Source organism: Tetrao urogallus (genome assembly GCF_951394365.1).
Source record: "Tetrao urogallus genome assembly, chromosome: 2".
Classification (NCBI taxonomy): domain Eukaryota; kingdom Metazoa; phylum Chordata; class Aves; order Galliformes; family Phasianidae; genus Tetrao; species Tetrao urogallus.
Window position 1 is genome coordinate 13,268,152 of NC_136814.1, and position 17,119 is coordinate 13,285,270.

A 17,119-nucleotide genomic window follows, 5' to 3' on the forward strand; every position below is an offset into this window, starting at 1 on the left:
GCTTCTTTCAAATCTTTCATGGCATTCACTCCTGCTTCTTTGCTCTCTAAGCTACACATTCCCAGTATTTTCAGCCTCTGCCTACCCAAGGCTTATCATCTGCTATTGCCTTTGTGAAGCTCCAAATCAAGCTTGCTTCTGTGCTCTCAACTATTTTGCAGATGTACTCAAGAAATGTTGCATCCCTCAGCAGATTCATTTTGGTCCTAAGACACAAATATTTATATTACATGCTTCCTATAATGAACTTTTAGTACCTCTTCATACTAAATTATGGTAGCCTGGTCAGCTTCTTTCTAAGACACCAGTTTCTCCGTCGCCATGTAACTCATTTTAATGGCAGGACATCATCTGTTGACTTCATTTCTTTGAGAAGACAAGCACTGATGTAGATTAGTTATGGCTGTAGCTCTTAGTACAGGAACTTGCGTTCACAAAATTTCTGAATGTTTTTCAAAGTTTAGGCCAGTTAGCTGAAAATTTCCTTTACAAACAAAAAAGGTGTGTGTTTCACAACAGCGACCATTCCGCAAAGTGCACTGAGCCAGCTCAGATGCTTACAATTGCAAGGATAAATTTTTTTCAATACTAAATTCTTAACAAAAGATTGTGTGCTGCAGGCAACATCATGTACAGAGGAAAAACTAGCCTTATTTATTTATTTATTTATTTATTTTACTGTAACTGAGATAAATTTACTAAGTACCACCTGTTCCCTTTCTTACAAAAGAGTAGCCCTCTCTTTGTCCTCTCAAGTATGTGCTGAAGTAGCTTCTTTCAGCTTATTCTGTGCTTATTCTGTAACTTTCTTCTTAAAGGGGCTCTCAAAGTTTTCTGAGTCGCCACCAAGAGTAGATTGCTCCAGGAGCAATTCTTGCTTTCTTACCAGCTCCTTTGTTGCAGCATCAGGGGTCCAAATCTAGAAAAGAAGAATATTTGTAGTTAACTTAGGCATGACTTCTGTGACTGAAGCATTAAAAAACAAAACAAAACAAAAAAAACCACCAAACAGTTAGCTAAAGAGAGTCATGCTGTAGCACTTGTTTCCATCCTGAGACACAGAAGAAAACTAGTGCAGAATTCTTGCAGATAGCACAGCATTTTTTATATATAAGCAGAGTGCTCTCTCTCTTATCACTTCTCATCTGTAATATGCTGAGGGTTTAGCTCGGGGCAAATGGGAAGGGGGGGAAAGATGGCCCAAAGCTATTTCAAAAGGACAGACTCAGGCCCAAGGTTCTCATAGCAGAAAATAGTAATTAACCATAGAATCACTGGCAGTGTTGTCTTATTCCTGAGACCACTGCAGAAACTAGCACGAGTCAGAGTTAGGGAAATGGTAAACCAACATGAAACAGGAAAAACTTCTTGGTTAGTAGTGGTATTCTTTTCCTTAAAAAGTATGTACGTACACGCACTTTGTGATCCACCATTTCCTTTTCTCAGTTGCTTACATGAACAAGTTCTAATGCAAAAATTATGCTTTCAGTATTTTAACTTTAGGGTGTAAATACTTAGTGGGCTGTGTTCCATGCAGTTCAGTACCTGTCACAAATTAAGTCATCATGTGATTGAGAGGGCAAGTTGGGCATTGGTGCTGGTCCCATACACAAGGATTCCTGCCCATTAAGTGCACTGCATGAATATTAAAATTCATCTAATGAACACAGTTGCATTTTATTGTAGGTCTACTTCGATCCTATTTTAAAACTTGATGTGAGCTTGACTTCCATGATAATTGTATGCATATAATACATATACACATGTGATATTTTAGTTCATTGTTGTTTTGTGATAATCTGTACCCTATATCACATCATCTAGTTAAACATCAGTTCTGGTTTTGGTTCTACAGCAAGGCCTTGTACTTGTAGGTTATCATGCACAGAGGAAAAGTGAGTTAATAAAATCATAACTAGCTAGAAAACAAAAAGAACTCATCTTCGATTGAGCCATGTTAGGAATCATTTACTTTCAAGCAATATTTCTCTCCCTGAATGAAGCTACTCCTGTGTTCCTGCATTTTAGTAACTAAAGGAGGAGGAGAGAGCAGACAAAATCTAGAACAAACCTACTGGAATCAACTGGGACTCCTTCTATAACATCTTCACTAAAAGTGTAAACTTTTGTCTCTTTTTGCTTTCAATTTTGTTGAAATGTCAAGATTTCTAATAATCTATTCCGAAATGTATAATGAGAGAGAGAGGTCAGCTTCTGAAAACATGACTGGAATATGTAGTACTGGCTCTGAGCAGCAGGTCGTGAGAAATGCTGTGTGCTTTGCTACTGCATTTTGACACTGGGTCAGTCTCTTTGCTGGTATAATTGGTCCACCTTCAATTAATTAGCAGTTACAAAACTCTACATACCGACTTCCAAAGAATGTGATTAATCTACCTTCGACATAAAACTATACTTATGGTTTGCTACTGTACATACTTTTCTGGGTTTGAATGCAATGTCATCTTTCTTAGTAGCACCACTGCTTATCAGAGAGTTCAGATAAACAACACTGTCCTGTGCTGGTTTCTCAAGGTGGGGTTTTTCTACAGGTGGCAGAGATGCATGTGATGGCTGGAAGAAAAGAGGTTAATCAGTTAAATATATTACTTCTGGAAACAAAGCATGCATCCAATGTCTTCTGTTACTTATTACTTGTTTTACCATCCATTCACAGGGTGTGTATTTTGTGTATTTGAATCTATTAAGTATCATTTGTTTTTCTTAAAGCTTTTTTTTTGTTGTTCTTTTAATATCAAATTTGTGAGGGGAAGCCCTTTAGAAAGGAAGAGGTGACTTTCCTTTCTGGACTTTAAAGCATTAGCTGCCTTTCTAAACTCCCTAGACAATTGCCTTGTATTGCTGGTGTTCTGATGCTGCTCTGGGTGATGAATAACTAAGCACCTATGGCTGTCACCCTCCTTTCTATGAAAGTCTCATAATATCTCTCAGAAACTGTTATTATCTTCAAAAGGTGTAAATGAGCACTTGGCTACTGTGACATATGGGGTGGGACTGATGAAGCAGACTTCCAGCAGTGCAGATACAGTTGCATTTTCTTTCTGAATAGAATCCCAGGTCTGATTAGCAAGAAGCACTGGTGAATTAGAAAGACCTCATCCACAACAGAACAACCAGAATGTGATCTCTGAGGCTTATGTCAGCATGGGTAGTTCAGAAACAGCAAGGTTCTCAAGGCTCTAGAAGGGCACAGAAAATATTCAGAACAACAACAGAACAACAACAACAGCTCAACAGATCGATGTGGACTTTAAGGAAATAGGACTCGGCTGAACAGTAGAAAAGGAAGGACAGTGGACAAACTGGGAAAGCAGAAGTCAACAAGACTGATCACTTCAACTTGTTCAATTAGCAGAGCAAAAAGACTCTCCTACTGTCCAGAAGAGCTGATCCTGTCTTATCCTGTGAAGAAGCACGTGCTTCTGTTGAGAAATTATGGTTACCAATGACTCAGCATTTGCAATATCGTAGTGGAATGATCGTGATCTTCAGGAGATAGGAAAGAAGAGGAAAGGCTGTGCCCCATCAGTGACAAACAACAGAGTTCTGGAATTAGGGAAGGCGTAAAATTCATAAATTATGAAGCCACAGATTTGATCATTGGTCAAAAAGAGCTGGCAAAAATATGTGCTGGCTTCTGAAAATACTCTAACAAAGCTGCATGCTTTATGGAGAGTTGAATAGCAAATAAATGAAAGAAATAAGCACTCTAGCTATTAAAAAATCAGTTCTTTGGCACCATTTCTCATACCTCTTTTTTCACATCTTGTACTTCTGCAGGAGTTTGTGTAGAAGGCATCTTTGGCTTTGCAACCTTTCCTTTCTCTGCTCCTTTTTTCTCTGTTACCTTTGGCAAATTGTCCAGTTTATTTTGAAGCAGGTCAATTATTCTAGAATCTGCAAATACCTTAGCAATATCAAGAGCATTTTTTCCTGTATTTAAAAATAAACACCTGTGTAAGCCATGAAAATATTTCCTGGCACTTCTTATTGCAATTGGATAATGGTGCTACAGTCTACATAATTTAATTAGGCATCTGCTTTATCAGCCATTCAGCATGCCAGCAACCTGGCTGCTGCTGGTGTGAGGGTTGGCAGTCATCAGCACTGCTTGCAAAAATAAGGGTTTGCAGAAATGAGCCCTGAGACAAGATATTGCAGGAATTCTTGGATGTGGTTTCTTCGCTCTTAATGTCTTGACATTTGCAGCTTAATATACTGGTCTTTCAGGTTGTAACTTTGATCTTTGAGAGCATTTAGCACTCCAAAATGGCTAGCACATTACAAGAGTTGGAATTTAGAACAAGTTCTTGTATGTATCTGCACCATTCAGTGATTGCTCTGCAGCTGGAAAGGAGTTGAGGGAAAAGTCCCATGGCACAAACAGGACTGAATCAACTGCCACCCTCATATATAGAGAGAATTTCATGGTAACAGGAATGCAGAATACACAGCACTTCTATAAGCAGAGCTTCACCTTCTAGGAAGAAAAATCTCATATAGCAACGTTGCTTCCTACATGTGATATTAACATATATACATATATTAACATATATTTTTATATACATATATTAACATATATTAACAGTTTAAACCACTCTTAAAATGGAGAAAGTAATACTAATTGAAGGATCTGCTATGAGGAAGTAACACTTGATTATCAGTTCAGATTTGTTTTTTTTTTTTTTAAAGTCACTTCTATTCTCATGGAGTAGTATTTACAACATAAGCAGCAAGAAAATCTTTAAGCAGTGATGTTTGTGCATACAAAATAATAAGCCATTTAAACAAGTGGCGGAATACACACTGGCCAAAACCAAAATCTACTTTTTCATAAAATAATGCTAATACCTGCCTTTAAGGGGGGGGGGGAAGAAATAATCTTATATCTCTGAATATAGCTTGGGAGGAACAGCTTTGCCAGGGATGTTTTCAGCCATGGTCTTCAGAGGAGTAGAAGAGGAGTTGTACTTATTAATCATGCAATTAGTTGTCTTGCTTTACTTTCTAGGATTCCAGTAAGTTTTTATTCCTTACAAAACATGTATACCATTAAGTAAGGAGCCCTCTGGGGCTGATACTTACCGTTGCTGTTTGTTGTTTGGACATCAGCACCTGCATTGATTAAAAAATGTACTATGTCCAATCTACAAATTTCTATGGCTCTCATTAGCGGTGTTGCATTGCCTACTGCAGGTGCATCTATTGCTCCTCCAGCCTTTACCATCAGTTCAGCAATATCTAGGTGTCCATTATAGCAAGCGTGATGGAGGGGAGTCCACATGAAATTGTCTGTTGCATTTACATCCGCGCTGCAAAAGAGTAAGAGATGCTGTGGCAGATGAATCCAGATACAGCTCTAAGTATAGTCAGTCTTAACTGCACACTGACTGACATAATTCATGTAAATAAGTCTTTTCATATTGCTACTGCTACTTTGAAACGGTTCTAGAATATGATATGTGGCATACTCTATTAATCTTAGTTATTGACATGTCCTGGCTAGTGATTGTGTTTCTCTCTAAGTTGACAGGGGTCCTTTACAGGGAAGTTCTCAAAAGTACAAAGAAAAACAGTCATTCCCATTTAGTCCTTCTGTGATATGCTGATATTGCTTGTGTGCCAGCTTTAGTGGGGCTGGCCAAAGGCAGAAAGCTTCTGGGCCAAGAGCAGGTGCTTTGAAAGACATGGCAAACTTGCTTACTGTCCAATTGAAGAATGAGTTAGAGAAGATCTATCATAGAAAATCTGAGGATTTAAAACTTTTCCAGCTACTAGATCATTCTGCTCCCAGATCAGTAGCGATACATTCTGGAGGATGCAAGTGTTTTGGGGTAACATTTGCAATATGCTGCTTTAAAATGAAACTTTGAGAAAAGTGTTATCAGCCTTCGGCAATTGGCAGCCTTCAGAGATATTCTCTGAATAGAGGGGGTGTGGAAACAAGAGCCACTAGTGCCTCTTTGTGGTGTTAAAAGGGAAAAAATATGGTTTCCCCATGTCTTCTGTCATAGGCTGTTCTTTGTTTGCACCCAGATCTGTCTTCCACGTATGCCATATGTGGGTTCAGAGGTGGGTTGAAGCCTCATAAAGGGTATCCCAAAAAACTTGAGTGCGATTATTTAATTTCTTCTGTGTGTAGGGCTGCTTAGAGGTACTGAATTGAACTGCCACTGTCTTCTTTAGGGACAAACAACTGATGTCAGCCTGAAAGACGTGGTAGGAGGGAGAAGGAAGCTGACTGCTTCCCCAGATAGCTTTTTTGCTTGTCCGATCATATTGTTAGTATTTAATTCTAGATCAAAAGAATGGACTAATGTATTTATTTCAGGTTTAACTGTTAATGTTTTTCAGAATGGGAGTGACACAGTGCTGACAAAATTCTTCAACGTTTTCTCCTGATCAGAATTTGCCTTATTTAAGAGTCTTACTGAAATAGGATAGAAAGTAGATACCACCAATTTATGTTTAACCTCAGTGTTTTCTAAATGTTTTGTTTTCTGTTTGATATGCATTTGTAACACCATACTGAAAAGGTCATTAAAAGCTACTTAAACTCCCATTCCAAAACAAAAGCATCTGAATGTTCACACTGTTGAAAGATATAAAGCTAAATGCTGTCCTGAAAACCTTCCTATCCACTTTGTGATTTCTATCAATTTCAACTCTCAGAAGTAAAACCTTTTTTTTTTTTTTTTTTTTTAAACTAAATCTGTACCTTTTTAGATCTGAATATGATGAGATGTGATTCCAGTGCTAGTAAAGTTTGATGAAAGCAATGGAAATGAATTCGCTAGATTAACATGATAACTCTTGCATCTTTGTCTTTGGAAGTATACACATTTATACAGCTTTACATGCTGCAGGAACGTCAGTATAATTACCAAGGTGCATACATCTGCATGTGCTGTTAAGTCTTTACAGGAACTAGAGCAATGACTAGACCCACTTGTCCTTGGAAATGAACACTGAAGTGAATTCAAGCTATAGGAAGAGGAGAGAGCTAGTATAAATATCATTGTCTTTGAAAAATGTTCATGTAAACATTTATCACAATGGTGATAAATGGTGGCAGTTGGCTCACAAAAAAAAAAGAGATTATTACACAAGTATGACTGAATCTGTCTTAAATTGCTTTAATTTTTAAGCTGTTAAGATTTTTCCCAGGTGTAGTCCCAGGCTAAAAATTGATGAAGCACTTCTGAATTGGGAAAAGACTAAATAACAACAGGCACTTCTGGTGAAAATCCTACTGCTTCAGCTGCAGAGGCTGTAGGGAAGTGATTATTTGTAGGCTGCATTCTCTCAAATCATTTGCATGCAAAGGCCTGACATGTAAATGCCTGACATGGAATTCCAGGACTGCTTTTCGGTTCACCTAGGTATGTCTTGATGATTTCAGACAACCTACTTGTGTCTCATTTCCAAAAATTCATTCATCTAATTTTGGCAGTTCAGTTTTGAGGATCTCAGAATCATAAGGGTTGGAAGAGGCCTCTGGAAATCAGCTAGTCCAACACCCCTGCTTCAGCAGGTTCCATAGAGTAGATTTCACAGGAGCACTTCCGGCTGTTTTTTAAATATCTCCAGAGAAGGAGACACCACAACCGTTCTGGGCAGCTTGTTCCAGTGCTTCCTCACCCTCACAGTAAAGAAGTTTTTCTTCACGTTCATGTAGTGTTTCCTGTGTTCCATTTGTCCCAAATGCACTGCTGGCGACATGGATATCAACAAACAACTGGATGGATTTTGTAGGTACTCTGCCTCTAACTGAAATGTCAATAATCCAGGCTAAAAAAAAAAATCAGAACTGGGTAACTTCTTAAGTGGTTTTATTTCCTCATTACTAAAATGTAAAAAAACAAAACCAAAAACAAAAACAACAAAAAAACAACCAATAGACTAAACCTCTGCAACTCAGCATCTTACAGAACTAATTTTTATGCTAAACGTTATGCAAATAAAAAACCAAACTATAGTCTGTAGTATCCAACTATTTACTGCAAATTTATGCTCTCAAAATAGCAATTAAAAATTTTCCAGAATTCTTACCCCTTTTCCAGGAGATACTGCACAACATCTATGTTCCCACTTGTGCATGCAGTCATCAAAGGTGTTCTGTAATACTTATCTTTTATGTCTACTGGCACACCCTCCTCAAAAGCTTTCTGTAGTGATAGAATATCTCCTGCTCTGACCAGGAAATTAATATTCATGTATATTTTCCTTGGTTCATCTGTGTACCAGGCACGGTCATCATGCACGGGATGGGCAGATGGGTGGTCTCGGTTAATGTGGTAGCTATCAGCAGTGCTTTGAACAGCCTCAATCATATATACAGGGAAGCCATCTTCCCTAAGCTGACATGCACTCTTTGGAATAACACAAATTGGCATGGGGACAGCAATGCTCTTTTTGCCTCTTCGTTTCTTCCCTTTCTTTCCTTTCTTCCTTTTGGGTCCAAAGGATGTTATCAGACAGCTTTTCTGTAAGTATTTAAAACCTTTAAAAAATTCTTCGGTGTTTATTCCTTCAGAGTCAGATTTTTCGTGTGCTTCAGCAATAGTTTGTATTTGCTCAGTGTCCACGAAGGAACACTGCTTCTGAATAACTGATATGAAATCATCTTTGGCTACAGTCCCATCTCCTTGGTCGACAGCTTCAAATGCCTGGAGGAGGGCAGTCTGGTGCTCTAAGGACCAATCATATAGCCTCAGTGCCCAGAGAGGGTTGTTTTCCTTAGCTCCAGGCTTGGACTGCTTTATAAAGTTCTTTTCAATTTTACGCAATTCTGTTGTTGCTGCTTTAAAACCTCCTTCCTTGGCAACGGCTCTCGGAGTCTTAGCTAACAAGTTTGTCCATGTAGGATCACAGCCTAAAAATATGAACACATTTCCATTGATAATGTATTTGAATTAATAATCACTAATAAGATAAGAAACTTATGTATGAAGCTGATTAGCAGAGGTCAGCAACTTTCTACAGACTTAACTGTAAACAGCGATAATAAGTGGAATTATATCAGTGACCCCAGATTGGAAGGCTAACAGCATATCTATTTCTGTTTCCCACAGTGAGATTCATCAGACAACCCATGCTCTACTTCTTTGTCCATTATTGAGTACCTATTAAAAGACAAAAGTTCTGTGAGAATTTTACATTTTTACTTAAAGAAGCGAGCAAGTTTAAGAAGAAACTAAGATTAGAATGTCACTCACTCTTCTATATCCCACCCTTGCCATCTGGTGACAGACCACAAGCTAAGTGTTAGGATCACAAGAATAGAATGCAGGATTTTGCATGATCCTATGGGAAAAAAAGCTGAAATAATATGATCATCTAATTTAGAAAATGATCACAGCTGCTTTGGTGTATTCATGGGTGCTAAGCTTTCCTTGTGACTACACTGAGATTGGGTTGATTAATTCATCAGTGAGGCAAAATACAATTTTCTATTGAAAGTGTCAATATAAGTTATACAAACCCATGATCTTCCTGCAGATTTCTTTGAGAAATGTTTTTTATCTCATCTTATCCCTGTTAGTAGATATAAATAATAATAGCCTATGTTTGGTACTTGTTAGTGAGAATTACATTTGCCACATGATACTGAAGAGCCAAATCCTTCATAAATGCCCAGGTGAAATCTTTTTTCAAGCACACAATAAACATACAGTTGTAAAATAACTTCTTTTTAACGTACCTCTTTGTCCTATAAACTTGCAGCAATTTGCAAATCCTCCCTCTGCAGCATAATGGAGGGGTGTGTTACCATTCATGGCAATCAGTCCCAAGTCTCCATTATAAGCTGAAATAATCCTCAAGATCTAGAAAAACAAAGATGGTATCACTGGAAGACATCTGTGTTTCTTAGGATGGGAGAAGTATGGGAGTGATTTGCAAATAAAATGCAGTGTCATTTACTCCCAGTTTATACAGTGAATTTCCCTGCTGTGCCCGGCTGATCAGTGCACTCATTAAGCTTTAGCTCCCTATAGTACATGCCTTATTCTGGAAATAGAAACCCTATTCATTTGTAGATATCTAGGACAACAACATTTGCTCCTGCTAGCCTGCTGCAGGTGACTACCTTACAGTAACACTGTAAGCAAAATCATGGTCTGCACGATTCAAACTACATAATTTTATGTACTTTAAAGACAATACTTGAGACATAGTAGGGAAGAAACTGCCTAGCTGCAGACGTCTGTATCTGCCTTTCTTACAATGGTAAGATCTCATCCATGTTATACAACTGTGACATGATGCATGTTGAGGGAAACGAGTTCTCCAAATGAACTGTTCACATCAGACAGCCACAGCAACGTTCACTCAGGGGTACAAAAAAAAGGTTCTCTAATTTTGAGATTCGTGGCTACTAATTGTTATGCCTTGATCATCTGAGATACTGGACTTTAAAAACAAAACTAAAAACCCAAACAGCAATATTTAACACAGTGCAAGTTACCTCAAAGAAGCCTCCTTTGGCTGCAAAATGTGCAGCATTGTGTCTTTCATTGTCAAATAGGTTAACATCACCTCCTCTCTCAAGTATACCACGCACCACCTCAAGAACACCTTCTCTTGCTGCTTCCATTATGGCAGTGCGACCTGTAACCTGCCAAGTAGCAATAATACAATTCAGAATTTGTAGTGCATGCTAATTTAGGCTGGAAATATCCTCTGGTGTAATATGATCTGATTGTTGCGAGGCCGCATAAAACTGAATGACTTTTTAGATACTACTGAAAAAAAAGAGACAAATCTAGTAACTTCAAAGATGTTTGGAAGCAAACTTCAGGAATCTAGTCTTAATGCTCCTAAGAGTAGTCAAATCCCAGTGACTCAAGAACATTAGTAACCAGAGTCACCCGAATAGTTGCACAAAAGAGAGAAAAAAGTTTCTAATATCTCATTATTACCTTGAATCCCCTTCAGTTTTTTTATGCTGCAGTGACATTTTTAGTGAACAGTACTTCAATCCTGAGAAGTTTGGGGCATATCCAGGCAAAATACGAATAAGCACTGCTCCACTGAAGTATAATGAGCCATGATTTTTAAGAGTAGACCCAGTTATACTTCTTTTTTTTTTTCAATATTTTTATTCTAATTTTAAAAAAATCTAACACAAGATACATGGTTCAAGCAAAAGATTTAAATATCTGCTCCTGAAAAAAAAAAAAAAAAAAAAAAAAAGGATAATAAAATAAAGAAGGGAATAGATGCACACACAGAGTTATGCACTTGCCACTGCTGTGTTACTTTAATGTGAGGATTTATGGTCATATGCTGCAGTCATCTGGTAGCTATTCTGTACTCCTGTATATGCATTCTTAGGTACTGAAATATTCATACTGGGTCTCTTGCATTGGGATTTGCTCCTCTTTCCAAGAAATTCAGACAGATTTCTTTAATATCATGAGCTTGCTCACAGGCTTGCAGAAATACAGGCTTCCCATCAGTACTACAGTTGTTAATATCTGCACCATAATCCAGGGCAATTTGAGTGCAGTGATAGTGCCGTCTAGTAGGTAAAATACAGTAAAACAAAACACCTGCAAAGAAAAACAACAGTGATTATGGTGTAATGCCAAATGATAAGAGGGGTTATTTACACTGTAAACTTCACAACTGAATAGACAAACTCCTTCAACCAAGACCCATTAACATCTCTTAGGGCATGTAAATACTAAAAAAGAATTTTTATTTTAGGGCCATTGAACTCAGGGAGTAAACCAGAACTGAATACGTGACTGGTCACAGCAGAATGCATAGGAAGTGCTGTGATGTAAGGGCCCAGATTGTTCAGGGAGAATAATTTTAATTCCTACCTGGTCACTAGCTTCTGTTGAGCTTTAAGAATTAACCTCAGCCACGGTTTTTCTCCACAGATTTAACATAACATATACATCAAGTACGTAACACAGAAAGGAGCCATTTTATGCTGGCTTAATGAGATTCCTTTTTACTTACCTTTTCCTTCATTATCAACAACAGTCATGTCTGCTTTAATTTTTGCTAGTAATTCCAGAACCAAGCTATGGCCTAGCTCAGCTGCCTTCATTGCTGGAGTTCGTCCCATTTTGTCCTGAACATCAGGATGAGCTCCCTGCTGTAGCAAGAAACTGCACATGTCGATGTCGTTCTTAATGCAAGCCAAAGAAAGAGCACTGTGTCCATCCATAGGCTCGGTGAAATTGATGAGGTTTGGAAATCCATTCTGAATCAGCTTTTCTATTTGCTTCTTGTCCTTCTGGTGAACACACTGGAGAAGTTTGTAGATCTGTAAGTTTCGAAGTCTGTTATCTACTGGTAACATTCTGAAATGAGAAAAAATGGCTTCTTTCAAGGCAATGATTTCTGCATGGAACACACAGATGAAACTACTCTCATATGCTAGAAATTACAGGAATCAAACTATGTTCAAGGCATGGAAATAACTACTGATCTACTTGGCAGAGCACAGGGTTCCGTGTGAACATATAGAGACTACATAAACACTGCACCTTGCAAATTGCTTTTTCTCGTTATCAAAATGTTCTAAAGAAGTCTCATTCAACATGAACTTAATGTTAAGATGTTAAGGAGTTGTTATAATCTGCAATTACTTGGAATCCCAAAGAGAGGTTGATTATCTGCCATTTTAGTACCATAAATAGAGATTTTAAAAAAATCACAAGACCCAGTTACAGGTCTTGCTAAAACACAAAATAGATACTGGCATCACTTTGTCTGTACCTGAACGCCTTCCTTCTTAGGTAGCTGATGCATGAGCTTTCTGCTGGGCTGTGACATAAGAGGGTAAACTGAATTTCTCTGTGGTAAATCCCTTGTAGAAAAAAGGTACAGGCAGGAACTGACATGGCAAAATGTCTTGTAATGCAACAAATGCTTCTAGAGAAAACTGTGGTGCAGAACATCAGCTTCACATTTGCCTTGGTTATGATTTTTTTTTTAAGCTTTGTGTTCTCTGGTATCTGGTCTCAGTTCTTGTGTATGGAGGAACAAGCAATGGTCAAGACCATTTCTGTTAAGTGAATAGGAAGTTTCCTATCAGCTTCAGCAAACCTTGAATCAACCTTTGCTCCAAAAATGACACGTACAGGACATGCAACAAAAAATGTGGAGGTGTAGTGTCCCTTTAGAGAACTTTTTCTTGGAGTGTAAATGGAACCATGTAGCAACTTGCCTGGATGCTCTTGAGTGTTTTATGGATGTCCAAGAGGAGGTGAGTTTTAAGAGTGGTGAAGGACATGTAATTTCAATAGGCTTTTTGAGGCACTACCTCCCATTCTGTAAAGGAGGCCTGAAAGAAAGCTTCAAGAAAAATAGCATGAAGTGGTGCTATTCTTAGAAGAGGCTAATTTTCTAAAGCATTAAAGTGGGCACTAAAATACTAGTAGTGTAATCTGTCCAGAATAGATTAGCTGCTCCCTCAGCTAGATAGCTTTCTCTAATTTCAATGTGACATTGCTTAAAATGCATTTGTTTGTTTGTTTGTTTCTGGTAATTTTGTACAACCCTCACTCTGATCATATATAAAATAGTATCTTACAACACATAATGAACAGTAAATCATATCTGTCCCCTGAGCCATTACTGTGTAATGCTGATGTTCTGAGAAATGGAATAAATGAAGAGATTTTATATTTTTTTCTGATAGGTGTTGCAACTATATCAGCACTCTAGTTCTAATGTTTAGAGTTCAGAAATAAGGCCCATTCTGGGTAGGGGGGAAACCAGAATACCCTGTGGTGTCCACCTTTCTGAGCGAAGTGCCCAGACAGGAAATTTGGCAGTGAGGAGCAGTAAGAAGGCACTACAGGGAAGGCTCTTACACTGCTTATGCCTCTGGAATTCAGGAAGAGAAGTACTTTTAAAAATGTCTAGTTGGAGTGCAGCTCTCTCATACTCTTGTTCTCTATCCCCCACTATGCCACTGTAGTTAAGGAATATTTGTTTCAGTCACAAAATGGGACTGACTTTTTCTTCTCACAGTATTTGCAAGCATTCAGAGAGCCCAGGCTTCTCTTATTGTAGCAATTTTTGAGCAATCAAAACAGTACCCAGTCGCTTCTTGTTATCCTGCACAACAGGAGGCTGTTTCCTAACCCCTGGCTTCACCCCTGAAGGGCGTAACAGCAGCTCTGCCGGAGCCCTGGCCAACATGGCTGGCTGGGAGCAAATGGGTGAGTGCCTCACTCTGATGGCTGTGGCACCCAATGGGCTCCAGGGCTCTTCTGCAGCCTGCCTTCCTGTCCTGGGGAGGCCAGGTGTGTTCTCCCACACCCAACCCAGTCTGCAGAGCTCCAAGGAAATCAGTACTCATGTAGTCACGCTGTCTGGAGAACTGACAAGTCATTCTGTTTGAGCATTTTTCCACTGTTTCTTAGCACTTTCTGCACACGCCTGGATTTTGCACAGTGTTTATTCAGGAGCTCAATTAGGGCTAACATTTGTCTTCTCTTCCTTACTTTCCCCACCCCCCCAAATCTGCATAAGAAACTATATGCTCCCTGTAACGAGGTTAGTAAAGCTAAGGAGCACAGGAGCACTCTTGTAGCTGGTAAAAATTTGTAGTAACATGCAATGAAGGCATGAATGGACATACTACTCAGCACGTATGCATTTGGATCTGCTTGATAGATTAGCCTTGAGACTCGTAGCAGCGCTAGAGCCACGGCCTGCACAGCCATCGCGTGAAGTGCCCGAACACCAGCTATCCACAAGCACTGCCCAGAATGCCGATTGGTGGGCAGGACAACACGCCTGCACACCAGCCTGAAGCTGAAGTGTGCCTCGCACCTTGTACGAGCCAAGCTGCAAGAAAGCAGCCTGCTTCAAAGCGTTATAAATCAACAGTTTCCAGCAAAATCACCATAACATTTTAACGGCGGCAGATAATATTTCTTTGCAGCATCTCTTAAAAAGTAACCGGGTCGAGTTTTGTTAGGAATTTGTGCAGTAAGGGAATGAAAGACGGGGGAATAGAAAAAGCTACCCAGCGTCCGGTGGAGTCGGCAAGAATCGAGGTGGCCTTGTGTGCGGGCGTCGTAGCCGTGGCAATCCTCTCCGCTGCCGCGCCGCGCTCCCCTCAGCGCCGCGTCCCCCCGCGGCAGCGCGCCGCCATCGCGCCGCCGCCTCCCGTAGCGACGGGCAACGCCGCGCGCCTCCCTTAGCGACGGCGGAGCGCGCTCGGAGTGGCGGGTGGCGGTTGGCGGCGCGCGGGCCGAGAGGCGGCCAGGTGAGGAACCGCGGAGGGAGCCTGGGCGGGGGATGGCGGGAGGAGGCATTGACTGAAGTGGAGAGATGACGAGAAAAGCGCGCGATAGCAGATCCCCGAGCGCCTGGGTGGCAGCTCGATGTATGTCAGGCACGTTAGGCTCGTGAGGCTCGAATTGAAGCCTAACTGCCAGTAGACCTGACGGGAGGAAGAAACGCAAGTAAGTATCCTCAGGAAAAATAGCACTAACAAACAGGAAACGGAGCACAGTGCTGTTTGAGGAAGCTGCAGCGGGAGCCCCACTGCTGCTGGCTTCTTCCAAGATGAGTGTGCATCTCCTCCATACTCTGCCTTCAGTACCTTCGGTGCCCCTGGGGATGCGGTGCGGATGTGGCACTGAGGGACGTGGTTAGTGGGCATGGTGGGGGTGGGCTGGTGGTTGGACGTGATCTCAGTGGGCTTTTCCAACCTTAATGCCTCTATGATTCTACCTAATTTCAACCTTCAAGTGCCACTGGCCACCTGGCCCTGCATTCTGTTGGGCCTGGCTGCATGCCTACCCAGGACGGGCTGTTGAGCTTTTTGCAGAACTGACCTCTAGCATTAGGAGCTTCAAGGCCGAACTCATTGTCTGATACGAAGTATGTTTTGTCAGGGGAGTGGTGGTACACAGCTGGATATGCATCCAACAGAACACAAGGGCAGGCGATCCTCGCACAAGACTGTGTGGTGAGTCACAGAAATAGATAGAGGTACTTCTTAGCACAGAGCATTTCATTATTTTCCTTGCAAGGAGTGTTACTTGCACAATAGCTATTTCATGCTAGTGCCCTGTAGTGTGAGTTGGCTGAATTATTACTCTTGCACTTTGCTGTCTTGGTTGATTGTTTTCTGTGGAGAATATATTGTCTCTAGGCCTGATGTGATGCAAAACCTAAATAGGTGCAGCAGTACTGTGTAGGGACAGTCTCCGAGGAGCCTTCACGGTAACGTGGATGAACGCAGTCTGCAGGCCATAGCAGAGAGGTTTTACCCTCCATGTTTGCCATGAGATGATCTGTAGTAAATTAGCTCCTAACCAGGACTAGTCCAAAGAACATTTGTTACTGAGGAGCATGTCTATTTTCCCCTTGTTTCTCTCTCATAAACATTAACCTCAGTCAGTCCTACAAGATACATGCCTCATCGTGATGGGTAAAGCCTTCATTACTGATGTGATCACTTTACAGCTCCAAAGCAGTCTAATTACACATGAAGAGATTTCAGTGATGAATAGCTGCTTCAAAGCATTTGAAATATAAAGACTATGCAGTTTTGTTTTGTACTAGAATGTGCCAGACTGACAGAGCTACATAGCCCCTGTACAGAACAAGTGGAATAATACAGCTGTCATCCTCCATAGAACGTTCTGGTGTAGCGTTGTGCTGGCATTTAACTGCCGGTGTGGAAGCACAAGGGCAAATGGACATCCCACAACTGGCCTCTGGAGGGAGGCTGCTCTCTGCGAGGGCTTTCATGCTTGGCACTAGGATCGTGCTCACAGCAGCGGAGCTGGGCTTGCTGATAACCTGACTTCAGCAGGAAGGTACGCCTGGGAGCTGCATGGTTTTGGCTTAAGCCTTTTACTGCACAAGTAATTGTTACTGTTTCTCATCTCTCGAGATTCTGACACTACTGCAAAAGATAACTGCAGCATAGTGCATTATGCCCAAAAGTCATTCAGATTTGCCAGCATGACACAAACGTACACATTTGGCTAGTTTGGAAGGTTGTCTGGACTGTTCTAGCCAGCTGAGAATTGCACTGAAGGAGCATGCAGTCACACCAGGGCAGCATACCGAGGTGTTAATATTGCTAAGTCCCAGCCTGGCCCAT

General features: G+C 40.5%; 2 protein-coding genes across 2 annotated transcripts in view; one reads left to right on the forward strand and one right to left on the reverse strand.

The window, feature by feature from the left end:
* Positions 1-793: 793 nt before the first annotated feature.
* ANKEF1 (ankyrin repeat and EF-hand domain containing 1) lies at positions 794-12,340 on the reverse strand (the record flags this gene model as incomplete). Its single annotated transcript, XM_079532626.1, has 9 exons — positions 794-919; positions 2,440-2,574; positions 3,773-3,954; positions 5,107-5,333; positions 8,074-8,896; positions 9,725-9,848; positions 10,490-10,639; positions 11,377-11,576; positions 11,995-12,340. The coding sequence occupies 9 exons, from the start codon at positions 12,338-12,340 to the stop codon at positions 794-796; spliced, it is 2,313 nt and encodes a 770-aa protein (XP_079388752.1).
* Positions 12,341-15,902: 3,562 nt separating this feature from the next.
* Positions 15,903-17,119, forward strand: part of PAK5 (p21 (RAC1) activated kinase 5) — a gene marked incomplete at its 3' end in the record, with an annotated part of 162,944 nt that continues 161,727 nt past the window's right edge. Inside the window, exon 1 of the mRNA XM_079532699.1 lies at positions 15,903-15,973. The remainder of the gene's footprint in view (positions 15,974-17,119) is intronic.